This window comes from Littorina saxatilis, linkage group LG3 (assembly GCF_037325665.1).
Source record: "Littorina saxatilis isolate snail1 linkage group LG3, US_GU_Lsax_2.0, whole genome shotgun sequence".
Lineage (NCBI taxonomy): Eukaryota > Metazoa > Mollusca > Gastropoda > Littorinimorpha > Littorinidae > Littorina > Littorina saxatilis.
This window is the reverse complement of record NC_090247.1, coordinates 35,112,600-35,126,955: the sequence shown is the minus strand read 5'-3', so window position 1 is coordinate 35,126,955 and position 14,356 is coordinate 35,112,600. Positions and strand designations below refer to the sequence as shown.

At 39.1% G+C, this 14,356-nt stretch overlaps 1 protein-coding gene across 1 annotated transcript in view; it reads left to right on the top strand.

Annotated features, from left to right (window-relative positions):
* The first annotated feature begins 909 nt into the window (after positions 1-909).
* Positions 910-14,356, top strand: part of LOC138962242 (cytochrome b-245 heavy chain-like) — a 30,511-nt gene continuing 17,064 nt past the window's right edge. Inside the window, exons 1-11 of the mRNA XM_070333985.1 lie at positions 910-1,761; positions 2,595-2,690; positions 3,191-3,301; positions 3,875-3,959; positions 4,978-5,117; positions 5,495-5,595; positions 5,853-5,933; positions 6,346-6,466; positions 6,868-6,960; positions 7,566-7,700; positions 8,305-8,423. Coding sequence (XP_070190086.1) covers positions 1,717-1,761; positions 2,595-2,690; positions 3,191-3,301; positions 3,875-3,959; positions 4,978-5,117; positions 5,495-5,595; positions 5,853-5,933; positions 6,346-6,466; positions 6,868-6,960; positions 7,566-7,700; positions 8,305-8,423 — 1,127 coding nt within the window. The 5' untranslated portion in view covers positions 910-1,716. The remainder of the gene's footprint in view (positions 1,762-2,594; positions 2,691-3,190; positions 3,302-3,874; positions 3,960-4,977; positions 5,118-5,494; positions 5,596-5,852; positions 5,934-6,345; positions 6,467-6,867; positions 6,961-7,565; positions 7,701-8,304; positions 8,424-14,356) is intronic.

The window sequence follows — 14,356 nt, the reverse complement described above, 5'->3', positions numbered from 1 at the left end:
TTGCATTTCAGCTTGGTGGCTTAAAAATTAATTAATGACTTTGGTCATTAAAAATCTGAAAATTGTAAAAAAAAATAAAAATTTATAAAACGATCCAAATTTACGTTTATCTTATTCTCCATCATTTGCTGATTCCAAAAACATATAAATATGTTATATTCGGATTAAAAACAAGCTCTGAAAATTAAATATATAAAAATTATTATCAAAATTAAATTGTCGTAATCAATTTAAAAACACTTTCATCTTATTCCTTGTCGGTTCCTGATTCCAAAAACATATAGATATGATATGTTTGGATTAAAAACACGCTCAGAAAGTTAAAACAAAGAGAGGTACAGAAAAGCGTGCTATCCTTCTTAGCGCAACTAATACCCCGCTCTTCTTGTCAATTTCACTGCCTTTGCCATGAGCGGTGGACTGACGATGCTACGAGTATACGGTCTTGCTGAAAAATGGCATTGCGTTCAGTTTCATTCTGTGAGTTCGACAGCTACTTGACTAAATATTGTATTTTCGCCTTACGCGACTTGTTTTCACTTTTGGCAGCGTTCACTCTAAATTTGACGCCTAAAACAGACTCGTTTCTGTCCACAGCCAAAGCTTTTATCACACAACAATTGCTATATATATGACAGCTAAGACAGTATTTGTTACATTTTAGCAGTTTTGACCCCGAGTTTCTACTGCAAACAAAAAATAATAGCAAAATCTCAAAGTATGTGTGAGTCCCCTAATATGGACCACCTTCAGCAAATCAAAGAAAATAAAAGCTAACGGCTATTTTTATTAATTGATTAAGAAGCTTGCTGAAAATAACTTATAACTAGCCCTCAAGCTTTCAAAAAAATATATCAAATTGTCTTTTTTTTGTGGAAGTTGATAATTTCACCTATTTTTACTCTGTTTTTGATATGCTTCTTTAGTTTCCTGGTGTGCTTCAAATAATGCTCTCATCAACCCGAAACAGATAAATCTAAAGCATATTTGAATTAGTCTGACATGCACACCAAGTTGTATCATGTTATTTTGAAGTATAGGGGGCTTTTGACAGTGATTTGTGAAGGCCGCTTCACTGGTCCATATTAGGAGCCTGGGCGCCTAATATGGACCATTTGTGATTTTTTCTGTATTTAATTTTTGCTGAATGTCTATCAAAGCTATTTCACTCTAATTAGGCCTAACGGTTCACCTAAGAGAGAAGGACTACCAAACACAAAATGAAACTTCTTCGCAAAAAAACAAGCTAGTTATTAGCATGAAACAAAAAGTGGTCCATATTAGGAGCCCTTCCCCTACTACCCGTTGTTTCAAGAGCTACTCGTGCTATACTTCTTTGAATGAATTACTAGCAAAACATTTCGACAGCGACATGATACAAATTTACGTTATTCATTGGAAAAAAAAGTCCACACGTTCCGTTGTCTTCGACAAATGTATTCTTCTCATCAAAAGACAAGTTTGAAACGGACCCCCACAAGGGATACACGAAAAGAAAAAAAAAGTAGTCACGTGGTAGAAAACTTTTGCTGGTTCAGGGGAGGTGACTCCTTACGCCGCAGAAATGTAGACAACTCTGTAGTTTTGCTTTTGACTCAGAGTTGAGGAAGCTCTCGAACTACGCCACACCAACGAACGGTTCAGAATTCCCCTTTGTTGACATCTTCATATAAGTGTTGGTGTACATCTCTCTGGGCATGTGAACAGCCGATCGAGATGGTTGATTTCACAGTGAACGAAGGACCAAAGTGGGTGGTTGTGGTGAGTTTATAGACTTCCCTCTTATCTCTCACCAAGTGTGTAGCTTTCTTTAATTTAGGAGTAGGAATATTTTCTATACTTTTTACTTGTTTCTACCTTCTGTCAGTATGCCGCCGCCCCCCCCCCCCCCACCCACCCCTCTATCTACCATTCACGGGAATTCTTACTTTCCCAGGACGATCGTAGACTATAACCATCTAGCAGGATCTGTGGAGACCTTTAAATCTCATCTCCACCCAGTCAAGGACTTATTTACATGCGCTCCTCCCTTCCGTTGATCAAATGCCAGAAGTGTTTTTTCAACGTATTACTACAGACAGATTCTCTCTCCCATTTGGTACATTATGAGGGACCCTAAATACGGGTCAAATGTGATACTCGAGCTTCGGGATTGTTAAAACAAAAATTATACCTTTTTTAATTGCAAATGATGGTGATAAAATGCTTTCATTGTTACCTTGAGGTCTTCGGTTGTTTTCTTGTTGGTTTTTTTTTCTACATGGGTGAGGGCAGATTGTAAAAAAAAAAAAGAGCAGCAACTGCTTTTAGTTTTATCATAATCCTTGTAAATAAAACATTTATTTAATCTTCTCTCTCTCTCTCTCTCTCTCTCTCTCTCTCTCTCTCTCTCTCTCTCTCTCTCTCTCTCTCTCTCTCTCTCTCTCTCTCTATATATATATATATATATATATATATACTTATCTTCAAATTATATGTGTTGTACTGAAATCTTTAAGAGTGAAAGGGCACTGATTAACAATGGGGGAGGCAAGAAAAGGTGCACTGTGCTGATGTAAACTATTCAATTTTTGATATATATGTGTCTGTTGCAGGGAGCATGGCTAATCATCAACATTGGTCTGTTCGTGGGGATATTTTATCAGTACAAGAATAACGACGAATACTTCTATCTCAGGGAGCTAGTGGGGGTAAGACTAGAGAACATCAGGTGCCAGCTAAGTGTGTGTTTGTGTGTGTGTGTGTGTGTGTGTGTGTGTGTGTGTGTGTGTGTGTGAAGAAAGCCATGAAATAAAACTGTACATCATATATGTGTGTATTTGTGTTCATTCCTTTGGGGCAATATTCAGAGGAAGCAGTTGAAATGCTACATATTTTGAGAGATACTGGTTATGGGTGAACGGCAATAGATCATTTTTGAAAATAACTCTGTCGGGTTTGTATGGGATTTGAGAGAGTGAAACCTGGCCTTTGCTTTACTTTGGACAAATAAATTCACACGTGCTCCTGTCAACGTGTTTTCGACATACCCCTTGCTAGTGATGGGCCCCTCCAATGTTTGTCCGAGTAAAAGCAACAGTATTTTCTCTTTTACAACCCTACCAATTGATGATTAAAGGATATACTTATTCAATTAAAATATTTATTTCTGAATTTTTGTTGCTGTATCAAGGATATAATTTTATTTCAGGATGCCTTATGCTGGGCGCGAGCAAGTGCAGCATGTCTCAACTTCAACTGTATGCTGGTTCTCCTGCCTGTGTGTCGAAACCTCCTGTCATACATTAGAGGAGCCTGCTCAGTACGTAATATCATTATAGTAATCAGTTTGATAATTGATTGTATTGGTGTGCCTTGGAAGTTCATTTCTGAATTGATGAATTGTTTAAAGTTGTGTTCATGTAAGCAGAAAGTGAGTTTTGAGTGTGTGTGTGTGTACTTTGCATTTGATACTTTTTTAGGCTGTGTTCAGATAACTTCGGCACAGCCATATGTCACTGTCAGGAAAGATGTGTGCTATACTTTTTGTGTGTATACATGACAGAAATGTCCTAGTTTTCTGACAGATTTTTTTAAGCATGTGAATATCAATCTGAGTGTTGTTCCCAGGGCTCGGTCTTCAGTTATTGATGCATACTTTTGTTTTAACTGGAGCATTGGTCTGACCCCTGGCCAGTCAACCATCTGATAGTTTTAACATGTAGGTGGTCTTCCGACCATCAAATTTTCTACCAAGCAGGCAAAGCCAGGAAATTTCGACCTGTACATAATTTCCATCCAGGTCCAACTGACCTTTTGTCCTCTGTGGCTGGGGTATGTGTTGCAATCTTAGTGGGATTTTTAGTATAATCTCATTTGCTTTGTGTTATTTTAGTGCTGCCATCAGCATGTGCGACGTACCATGGACAAGAACATCACGTACCACAAATACATTGCCTACATGATCTGCCTGCAAACTGGTGAGTTTTGAAGTATATATATACTGTATATCGTTCCTGTTTTGTTGACTTTAGTTCTGATTCAGGCAAGCTCGATCGAAAGTGGGAAGAGTTATGCCAAACGCTAAGTTTATAAAACATGTTCGATAACAAGTTTGTCGGTTTATTAAATTTCAGTGTGATTCACAAAGGCATAAACATTTTCTGTTCATGCTAACCTTGGCCAAACCTGTATGAGTACATTATGAGCAATGCAGCAGTGAAAATAACTCAAGGACTGCATGACTGTTCTGGAAAATGTTCTAACAGGTTATGATGCTTCCCTTTTTGCTTACACTTGCAAGCAGTTGCATTTTGGTGCATGCTATGTCGATTTTACCATGGATTCAAATACATGTATGGAGTGCAGTATGGGCCTGGACAGATAATGATGTCCCTGCATTGCAGGTGGCCCCTCATGGCCTTTTACATCCATCCCACCCTACCCCCACACAGAATGTGTCCCTGCTTATCACTCTATCCAGTTTTCCCACTGGTGCAGTTATATCCAGTTTTCCAACTGGTGCAGTTATATCCAGTTTTCCAACGGGTGCAGTTAGTTCATTCAAAGAGTGACGTAATGAATAACTTTGCTTACGAAGTGAATTTACCCCTTTCTTTTTGACTTTGGTTAGTTTCTATTTCTTGCAAAATGCTGCCTGCATTGTGTTTAGGGATCCTTCCTTGGTTGTTTAAACATTGTGTCACAGCATTATAGTGGTTCTCACATGTTATGTTCATAAAAACTGCAGACTGAAGGTCTTGAAAGCAAAGTGCCATTATGATTACCTGTGGTACAGTTGTATTCACATCGCTGTCTGCAACATATTGCAGGTGGCCACTCATCAAGCTGTCAATGCTGTTGAAAACGATTCTGTTACAAGTGAATCTTCTTGTACATGACAGGTGGCACCTTATCCCGGGAGCTGGCCACGACAGGAATGGGCTGTACTAACAAATAAGCCCAAAATGTTATGATGCTATATTTGTCTGCTTGCAGTGATCCATATCGGTGCTCACTACTTTGATTTTGAGCATCTGCAGAATGCCCACTCAACAGGGGATGTTCGTGAAATTCTGAGTAGTCTTCCCACATCACCAAATGGAACCTGGGTCAACCCTATTCGCTCTAGTGGCAGTGTAAGCATTTTAAGCTGGTTCTGTGGCTGTTTGTTCCTCTCATATTACTCACATTTAACGGAACAACGGTGTGTCAGTATTAAATACAAAATCCACACAATTAGGCTTATTCGTTCTTTGGAGTAATTTAGCCTAGTCTAAGTGTTTTAAACCAGGTATGGAGAATGTCTGTACATTCTTGCATACAGCCTCCCCCCCCCCCCCCCCCATATGATATAATAGGAAAAAAAGAAAAACAACACCCAAGTACATGTACTATGTTGCACTTTGATCTAAAAAAAAAAAATCTTTGATGTGCAATCTAATTATTGATCTGAAGCAAAAAAGAATGAGATTACACTTCAAACTTTAGCCCCTCGTATGTTGTTGGTTTGTAGGATCCCACACGAGAATTATTCAAGACTGTGGCTGGAGTTTCTGGTGTCATCATCACCATATGCCTTATTCTCATCATCTCTTCATCTACTGAAATTATCAGGTGAGGCTTTGAACATTGTCATTGAAGATGGAGAGTTTCAGTGGTAATGTACGTATATGTACCTCACATTCATTATTGTATGAGTGTGTGGTTTGTTTCTTACCTAATCCAGTGCATGTGATAATATGTGTGTGTGTGTGTGTGCGGTCTGTGTCTGAGAGAGAGAGAGAGTTTAGTTTGTACATCGGGTCCAGGCTTTATGTTTTTCACACATTTTTCCTTTTTAAATATTTTTTTTTTATCTCTGTGTCTTCCAGGAGGTCCTACTTTGAGTTATTCTGGTACACCCATCATCTCTTCATCGTCTTCTTCATTGGTTTTGTAGTCCATGGTGTTGAGTAAGTTGTTGAAACCTTTAAGTATGTAGCCCGACTTTTGTTTGTTTGAAATTTTTAGTCCCTCAAATTATTGTTGATACTAGTCTGTACAATTGTTAATTAACTTGAAAATGATAGCCAATGACCCTCCAGCATCATAAGATGTGTTAGAAATAAGTTTCCTTCTATGGCTGATCTTATTTACACTTACCATAGCTGGTAATTTTACATTGCGCCTTCATCTTGATCCCATGATCACTTAAAAGCTATGTGAACAAAACTTGGATGGTATGTGTAAGGTTGGTGTGACTACAGAATTCATGCTTAGCTATGTGTGGGCAAGTGTTTAAGTGTTTGAGTGCTTGTAAGAATAGGGGAAGGTTACAATATTAATTTAGTAAATTTCAGCTCACAATTTGATGCTTTTTTTCAGGAGAATAATCCATTATCAAACCAACATAAAGGAACACAATCCTGAGAGCTGTATTACACAAACCGACAAATGGGGAGTGTCTCCCTGTCCTGATCCACAGTTTGAGGGTGCAGGCCCTCTTGTGAGTTTCAGAGTCTAGTCAATATAAAACTAAACTGAATAAAGTTGAACCTGCCCAGGCCATCTCCACCCTCTCAATCACGACCTCCTGCCCTTGGGTGGTTGTTATAGACAGGTTTAACTGTACATGAAACTTTTTTTTTTTCTTTTTTTGTTGTACTGCTAAATGTGTTAAGTCAATACTTGGGGGGTTTAGAAGCTCAACAAACTTTGTTTTTTTGCCATTGTTGGTGTTAAACGTCACACTTTTTTGAGTATGTGTGACTTCCTATTTTCAGCAAGCAAAAATTCTGTTTGCTGAGAGAAATGATATTTGTACAATTAGTGTTTTTGATGAACTTGACTTCTGTCACATTAAACATTCAAACATGGTGATGCTGAATTTGCTATTTCTTGTTGCAGAGTTGGGCTTGGGTGCTTGGTCCATTTATCCTGTACAGTATTGAACGCATCATCCGCTTCATCAGAAGTCTTCAGCGTGTTGTGATAACAAAGGTAATACTTCTCGAAAGGACTTTCTGGTGTTTATTGATAGATTTACTTTTACTGTCATTGCTGTTCAGGCCTACATTTGCCTTTTACGTTTTATCACTGTTGCATACACCTGCATCAAAGATACAAGATACTGAAGAACATTGTCAACATGTTGCTGCCAAAACTTTACAGCTTTTGCGTTTCCAGAGGGTAGTTGGTGGTTGGTTGGAGCTACTTAGAGGAAAGAAAGGTTGTTTATATAGTCTTATACTGTACACATAACTGGGTGATTTTATCTGAATATCTTGAATATTCTAATTCTGACAAAAAGAGAGATAGGGAACAACAGACACTCATTGAGACAAAGCATAAAGGCAAGAGTATAAATGCATGTCAACAAAGGCTATTACATAATAATCTAAGCTATTACATATTAATCTTTTGGCAAAGTCCATCATGGTTTAGACTGCTGGACATAGCTTTTTTTTCTTACTGTCATACTGTATTCTTTACCACAGTTTTTATTTGACAGATTTGTAACACAAACATGTTTTTTTCTAGGTGGAAATGGCTACAATAGAAAACTGCTGACAGATCTTTGTTATTTTTCCTTATAATTGTTTTAGGTTGTGAACCATCCGTCCCATGTGTTTGAACTACAAATGAAGAGAAAGGGATTCTGGGCTAGCCCAGGACAGTACGTCTTTCTGCACTGTCCCAGTATTTCACGATTAGAGTGGCATCCATTCACCCTTACATCAGTAAGTCACAGAGTTGTTGAATAGTGTTTATGCTGTGTTTAATATACTGGACTGCTTTTGTTCTTGAATGATTTAATGGCAAGGGTTGCAACGTGCATGCAGTTTCTGATTGACAGTACACATGTAGAATGTGAAACAAGTAGAGCGCCAAACAAAGGAAGAATAAGCAAGCACTCTGCAAAAGACCAGACAAATATCATTTTTTACTTTTTTTAAATTTGTTCTCGTATTTGACTAGAGACAACGAGCAGGCTGGTAATTTGTAACATTGTACATGGACAAGCTGATCAAAAATAGATCTGGCCAGCTCCTAACTTTCAAACACTTCTCTTCTTCTGCGTTCCTGTAAAACTAACTTTTATGCACAATATTGCATGCACAATCATATTGGCATGTCAAAACTTCACTTTACAGCGTAGCAGAGAACACTACTTTTTTCCCCCACAAAAGAACAACAATTTTCAAGATACAATGTAAATATAATCTTTTCTAGCTTTTACTAATAAAATCTACAGTCTAACAATTTAGTTGTTATAGGAATAAATGTTTCGTCTTTATTCTGTAACTAAGAAAGCTAATCAAGCTATTTGAGTTTGTGTCTCAGGCCCCTCATGAGGACCATTTCAGTGTCCACATACGAAGAGTTGGTGACTGGACAGAAGCCTTGGCCAAAGCTTGCCGAGTTGACGAAGGGGAGTTTCAAGAGGCATGGAAAATGCCCAGGTTTGTGGAGAAAGAAGGGTTTGGGTGAAATTACATGTGAATGTTCCGATTTGTAAATCATGCAGTTTGTGATGCACACGATCTTTTTTTCATTTTCTAATTTATTTCCAGAATGTTGTCTTTGGACCGCAATCAAACAATCACAGCAACAAACTGAACAACACTGCTTTTTTCTATGAGCACATAAGTTTTGATATATTTATGTTGTCTTTAGATCAGAACTGAGCAAACACAGATCAAAACATGCTCTTACCCCCCCCCCCCCCCCCCCCTCTTCATTTAAAAAACACTTGAGAATGGCTCTTCAGTGACTCGTAGCTTGATTGTAAGCGAAATACTGCGTGATGGGGCAAATCGTTGTGTGTGACGGCCCGATCAGGCAGCAGGCATACGTCGTAAGAAGAAGAAGCAGAAGGCAGCAGGCATACTCCGTTTTTTTGGCGGAAAGAATTTACCTTCCTATTTTTCAGAAGCACTTCATCATCATCAATTGTGAATCACCCCTTCTCCCCAAACCATCATCATGGTTGTACACATGACAAAAATCCATACAACAAACACAGTCAGCTTACAACCAAGTTCTGTTACCAGTATCATATATGCAGACCTGTTTACCAGTATGATTTGGGCGTATTTTGTACGCCAAATTATTATCGGTACGCAAATACGCGACACACGCACAAAATACGCCTAAGAAAAAGTCTAGAATACGTTTTCCGGTGTTGGTGTGCTGATTACGGGATGGTACAACTGATACCGGTTTCGGTCGAAGGGAGATAACCATGACAGCGAGTCTTCAGCTGTGGAAACCTTGTTCAGTTGTTGGCACGTGCGATCGTCTGGACAATCGTGGCAAAATGAAGCGGACAAATTTGCCAGTTTCGGATGACTGTACCAAATCTAAACAGCAGAAGCAGCAGATTTTCTTGGAGAAATATAAGAAAGAGCCAGGAATTGTGGAGTCTACTATGGGAAAAAGTCATGCACACTGCAAGTATTGTAAATCAGATTTCTCTGTTGCCCATGCTGGGAAATATGACATCGAACAACACTGTAGTTCCAAATCTCACCTTGACAAGGTTGCTGCAAAGAAATCCGCTGAAAGCTGCCAAGGAATTATGAAGTTCATTCCCGCAAAGCAAATCCTGCCAGAAGAAAAGGCTGTAGTCTGTGCTGAAGCAATGTTTTCTGAGATGATTGTAAAAATGAACTTGCCATTGTCAACCGCAGATGTTATTTCACGAACTTCATCTTTTAATTATCAATCTGTTTGGAAGACACTGGTTATAATGTTATAAACTGACAGGTAAATAAAATTGTTTTATCCCTGTTGTATTGAAAGGAGTTAAATTCTGAAGGTGTTCACAAGACATGCTATTATTACACAAACACGTTTGCACCCACGCGTACATTTTCCCTAGCCCATATGGCGTTGCTTGCAAAGTACACCAACTTTTTGAAAAATACACTCAACTTTTTGGGAAAGTACTCTTGCCTCGGGTTTAGGGTAAACAGGTCTGTATATGTATACAACAGTAACCCTGTACAAGTTTGTAGGATGAACGCACCTGTCTTGTCCATTTTACAGACTTTCAGTTTCAAAGAAACAGGAAAGAGTGGTTTCTGCTGTAAATCATAGCACAGTCAAACTTGCCCTTGCGACCTCTGAATAGCGACCACCTGTCCACAACGACCCCAGACACGCTTTTATTCCTGTAGTTCACTTTTCCATAGCGACAACCTGTCTATAACAACCACTTTGGATCGGTCCGGCCCCTTGGGTGTTCGCCATAGACAGGTTCAATTGTATCACATTTGTTCCAGCTTCCTAGGTCTATCCACTGTTTGTCTGCCTGATGTTCTCTTCCAGTGTTACACTCACATTCACAGTCCTTGTTTCTGCAGCAATGTTCAACTGCCAAGCATTCATTGCCTCAATTCTCAGGCACTTTAGCTTCAGTGATTTGTGTTTTGCTTGCTTTTTGGATAGAGGTGGTCGTGGTGGAGCAGAGATACTGCGTAGAGGCTGGCATGCTGGCCTGAAACAGAGAGAGTGTACTTGTTGTTATTGTATTCCCTTGATCAACAGTGTAGTTGACCACAAGTGATCATAAGAGGGCAGCAATTGACATTGCAGTGGTGTGACCATTTTACATCCCAAGAATTAAAATCAGTGACAAACCAAGAAAGAGTCAGTGAGACTGAAGCTCTCTCTGATCATGCCACAACACTACATGTACTGAAAATACATTGTAACAAAAGTGAAAGCAGAGAAATATAAACAGACTATACATCATTCATCGTTTAGTTTCCAAGACTGAATGCCAAATTTTGTCATCACCACACAAACTGATACAACCGAGCAGCCAACCAAACCTGTCACTGTGAGTATAAAAGCTGTGAGAGACACTAGCTCAAGACTGCCTGTCCCTGGTGACAATGTGTGCTGACATACATATATAATTATATCTTCTTAATTTTGCTTCTGGTAAAAAAACAAGGTTTGTCTTGAAATAAAAAATGAGGTATTAAAGGCACAGTAAGCCTCCCGTAAACCATCACAGATACTGTCAGGCTTTTACACACAGTACAAACACCCTTTCATTTAAACACACCACTTGAGAACATCCTAGGTGCCCTCCGTAAAGAGCGAGCAATTTTCAAAGAATTTATTTTTGCGTGGTTTATCTTACCCCTGAGCCATCATGAACCCGTGTGATCCAGTTTCCCTTTTTCACAATGCAGTCGTCAGTTAGTAATTTGAATGCGACTCGCTGTGAGCTTATCTGCAATAGCACGTTATTATGTACCTCTGACTATGCACGAAACAAACGGTTCTGGTTCACAAGAACTCTCGCGATGGCTTTTGACTGTTCAGAGGAACTGGCGATAGGCATCAACCGTCGTCTGCTACGAGAACCACGACCTTGCGTGACCCTGCTTCCGGGCGTTTCTTTTTTCAAACTTTCAAAACTTCGAATTGTACTGATCTTGTCTTGATGAAAAAAGAATTCTTTTATGATTTAAGAATGTTTGTGTAACAAGCTGTCAATTTATTATTTAGATTTTAAAAGCTAGGTCTAGCGCCAAAACGCACCACAGTCCGATTGTCTCTGAGACAATCCGCAAAATTAATTCTTTGAAAATTGCTCGCTCTTTACATAGGGCACCTAGGATGTTCCCGTTCGGTGAGCGTTCAAATGGAAGGGTGTTTGTACTGTGTGTAAAAGCCTGACAGTATCTGTGATGGTTTACGGGAGGCGCACTGTGCCTTTAAGCAGCACTGGCTCCATATAAATAAATTGTAGCCAAGTGTTTTTCTGTCATCTGTGTCTTGGGTAAGTTTTGCCGAAATTTTATGTTTGTTGTAATGCCAATATCTGTTCTAATGTAACTTCAAGATTTTGGGAGAGAGCTGAGAACTACCTGAGACAGAGAGGATGTACATGTTTGTGTAGCCACCCAGCCATTGCAGGGTTGGCAAGGAGCGGAAAGGAACAGGAATTAAAGAGACATTTGTGACCCTCCACCACGAAATGAGTCGCATGTCACCTTTGCATGATTTTCATATTTTTTACATTTTCCTAAAGAGTTTTTTATGCTCTATCCAGTGGTGAAAACCGTTTTAGAAAAGAGCGACAACTGTTTGAGTTATAAGCCTGTGACTAAGGTGACCCTCACACTGTTACAAGGCACTCCCCGGACTTATATTAAGCCTAGCGCAGAACCGCGCGAGGTGACATGCAACTCATTTCGTGGTGGAGGGTCACATTTGATCCAACATGGTCATGGTTTTCCAGTCGTATCAAGGAATGCGTTGGTCTGTGCTAGTGAAGTGAACTCTTGTTTGCTCAGTGGAAGACACTAAAGAGGTACCCACGTGGTGTTCTCCTTACCTTGCGGTCAACTATTACTAAGTGACATTCACCAGCCACAACTACAACTATCTAAAATCCTTGTCCTTCTTCTACCCCATCACAAAACAATAAATGGTTACAACCCCTGACCTCCCCCCCCCCCTCCCCACACACACCATCAAGTAAAGAAGAAAAACGGAATGGGAGAAAACAACATTTAAAAATTAATTTTTTTACTGACTGTGACACTGCCAGCTCTTCTAGAACTTAACTATGAAGAACCAACTTACTGAAATCTTGTGTTGGTATCCTCTTGTCTTTGTTCAACAAAATCCAAGTATCCCTGCCAGTCTACCTCTTGGCTTGGCAGGAAACACACAGGACACCTGGGCACAGCCTTGAAATCTCCATCCTCTATGATGTGCCTCTGCTTTGTTCCTGACAGAACGCTTCGCACAAACCTCACAGTGTTGAACACTTCTTGTGACCGACATTGTCCACACAAATTGCATGTGATTTTCTTTCTGCTGGCTGACATCATGCCTGAAAAAATAAGTATTTGCTTTTTGAATTGGAAACAAAATGAAAATCACTCTCATGAGATGAAGTGACAGACTCTACAGTCTCAGTGTGCTCTGCTTATATACAGGATTTTTCCTTTAACTGTTTATACTACTTCTACAACAAGCAATGCTGTAAGGGATGAAAAGTAAAAGTGTCAGAGATAATTTGTGTAGTGCTAGAGTGAATAAGAAAAAGTCTATGCCTCTCTAAGTGACCAAATTTTCATGTTAATGGGCAGAGAATGAGAAGTGCTGAAATAATCATCAGATCATGATGTGTTGAGAGGGAGTAATCAAATCACTGCTGTGTCAAATATTCTGCAGAGAATCGGCTTCAATGTTGCTACCCTATTCCAGGTTCTGTATTTGTCTAAAGAGGAAGAGATATAATTGACTGATCTAAAACCACACACCTACAACTCAACAGCACAAAGGCACGGCGCGGCCCCCTTTACCAGTAGATGTACGTATGCGAGTCAGAATCAAGTTTCTAAAGCGGCATTGAATCTAAAAGGAACACAAGCCATTTTAACATGGTGAGCTGACAGTTTTCTGATACTTACATTGATAAAAACTTCTAGAAGGCCGTGCTGTTTCTTTCACCTGCTGCAACACACGTGTTTTTGTCGAATGGAGATACCAAGTGATGTGCCTGTGCGTCCAACCATAACAACACCTGATTGGCTAAAACGGGTCCATCTTATTACCGAAATATTACAAAGACTACCATGCATATCAGGAACGATTGTGAATTGTCAAAATACCTGATCACAGACGAACAAACTGCGCACAAATATGTCAGTAACAACAATATTTTTCACTAATTAACAAAGGTGAATAACCGTCTCCACAAAATATTAATCTGGGAAGACTGGGGGAGATTTGTCAAAGTTCAGTACTGTTAACTTCAATAATTTATTCAATTCTCTCTCTCTCTGTTGCATGTTTTTGTTCATTTGTTTAATGTGATTTTAGTACAAACACAGATGAATAGCCTTCTCCGCAAATCTGAGGGAGTTTAGAATTTGTCAAAAGTTCAGTACTGTTTACTGCAATAAGTTATTCAATTCTCTCTCTCGCTCTCAGTTGCATGTTCTTGTTTGTTTGTTCAAATGTGAATTTAGTTTTGTTTTCCTTTATTTATCCTGTGTGGAATATTTTGTGTTCCTTCTTTCTCATGCACATGCATTCTCTTTCTCATTCAAACAGTCTCGCTCTTTCTCGCACACACCCATATATATAGTTGTTTTAGCCGGCAGAAGCAAAGTAATTGCCATGAACTGTGGATGTGTTTGCTTTCAGTGATGTAAAAAGAGGAAGATAGAGAGAGAAGACATTAACATCAAGAGTTACAAACGGACAGAGAAACTGTAGACGTTCTTTGTTCTGCATTTTTATATATATATTATATTGAAATAAATAATAAGTTAGTAACTAGTCATGCAATTTCAAGCAGAAATGATGAAAGTAAATTGATCTACAAAAACCGAACAAACCCACAAACCCAAAGAGC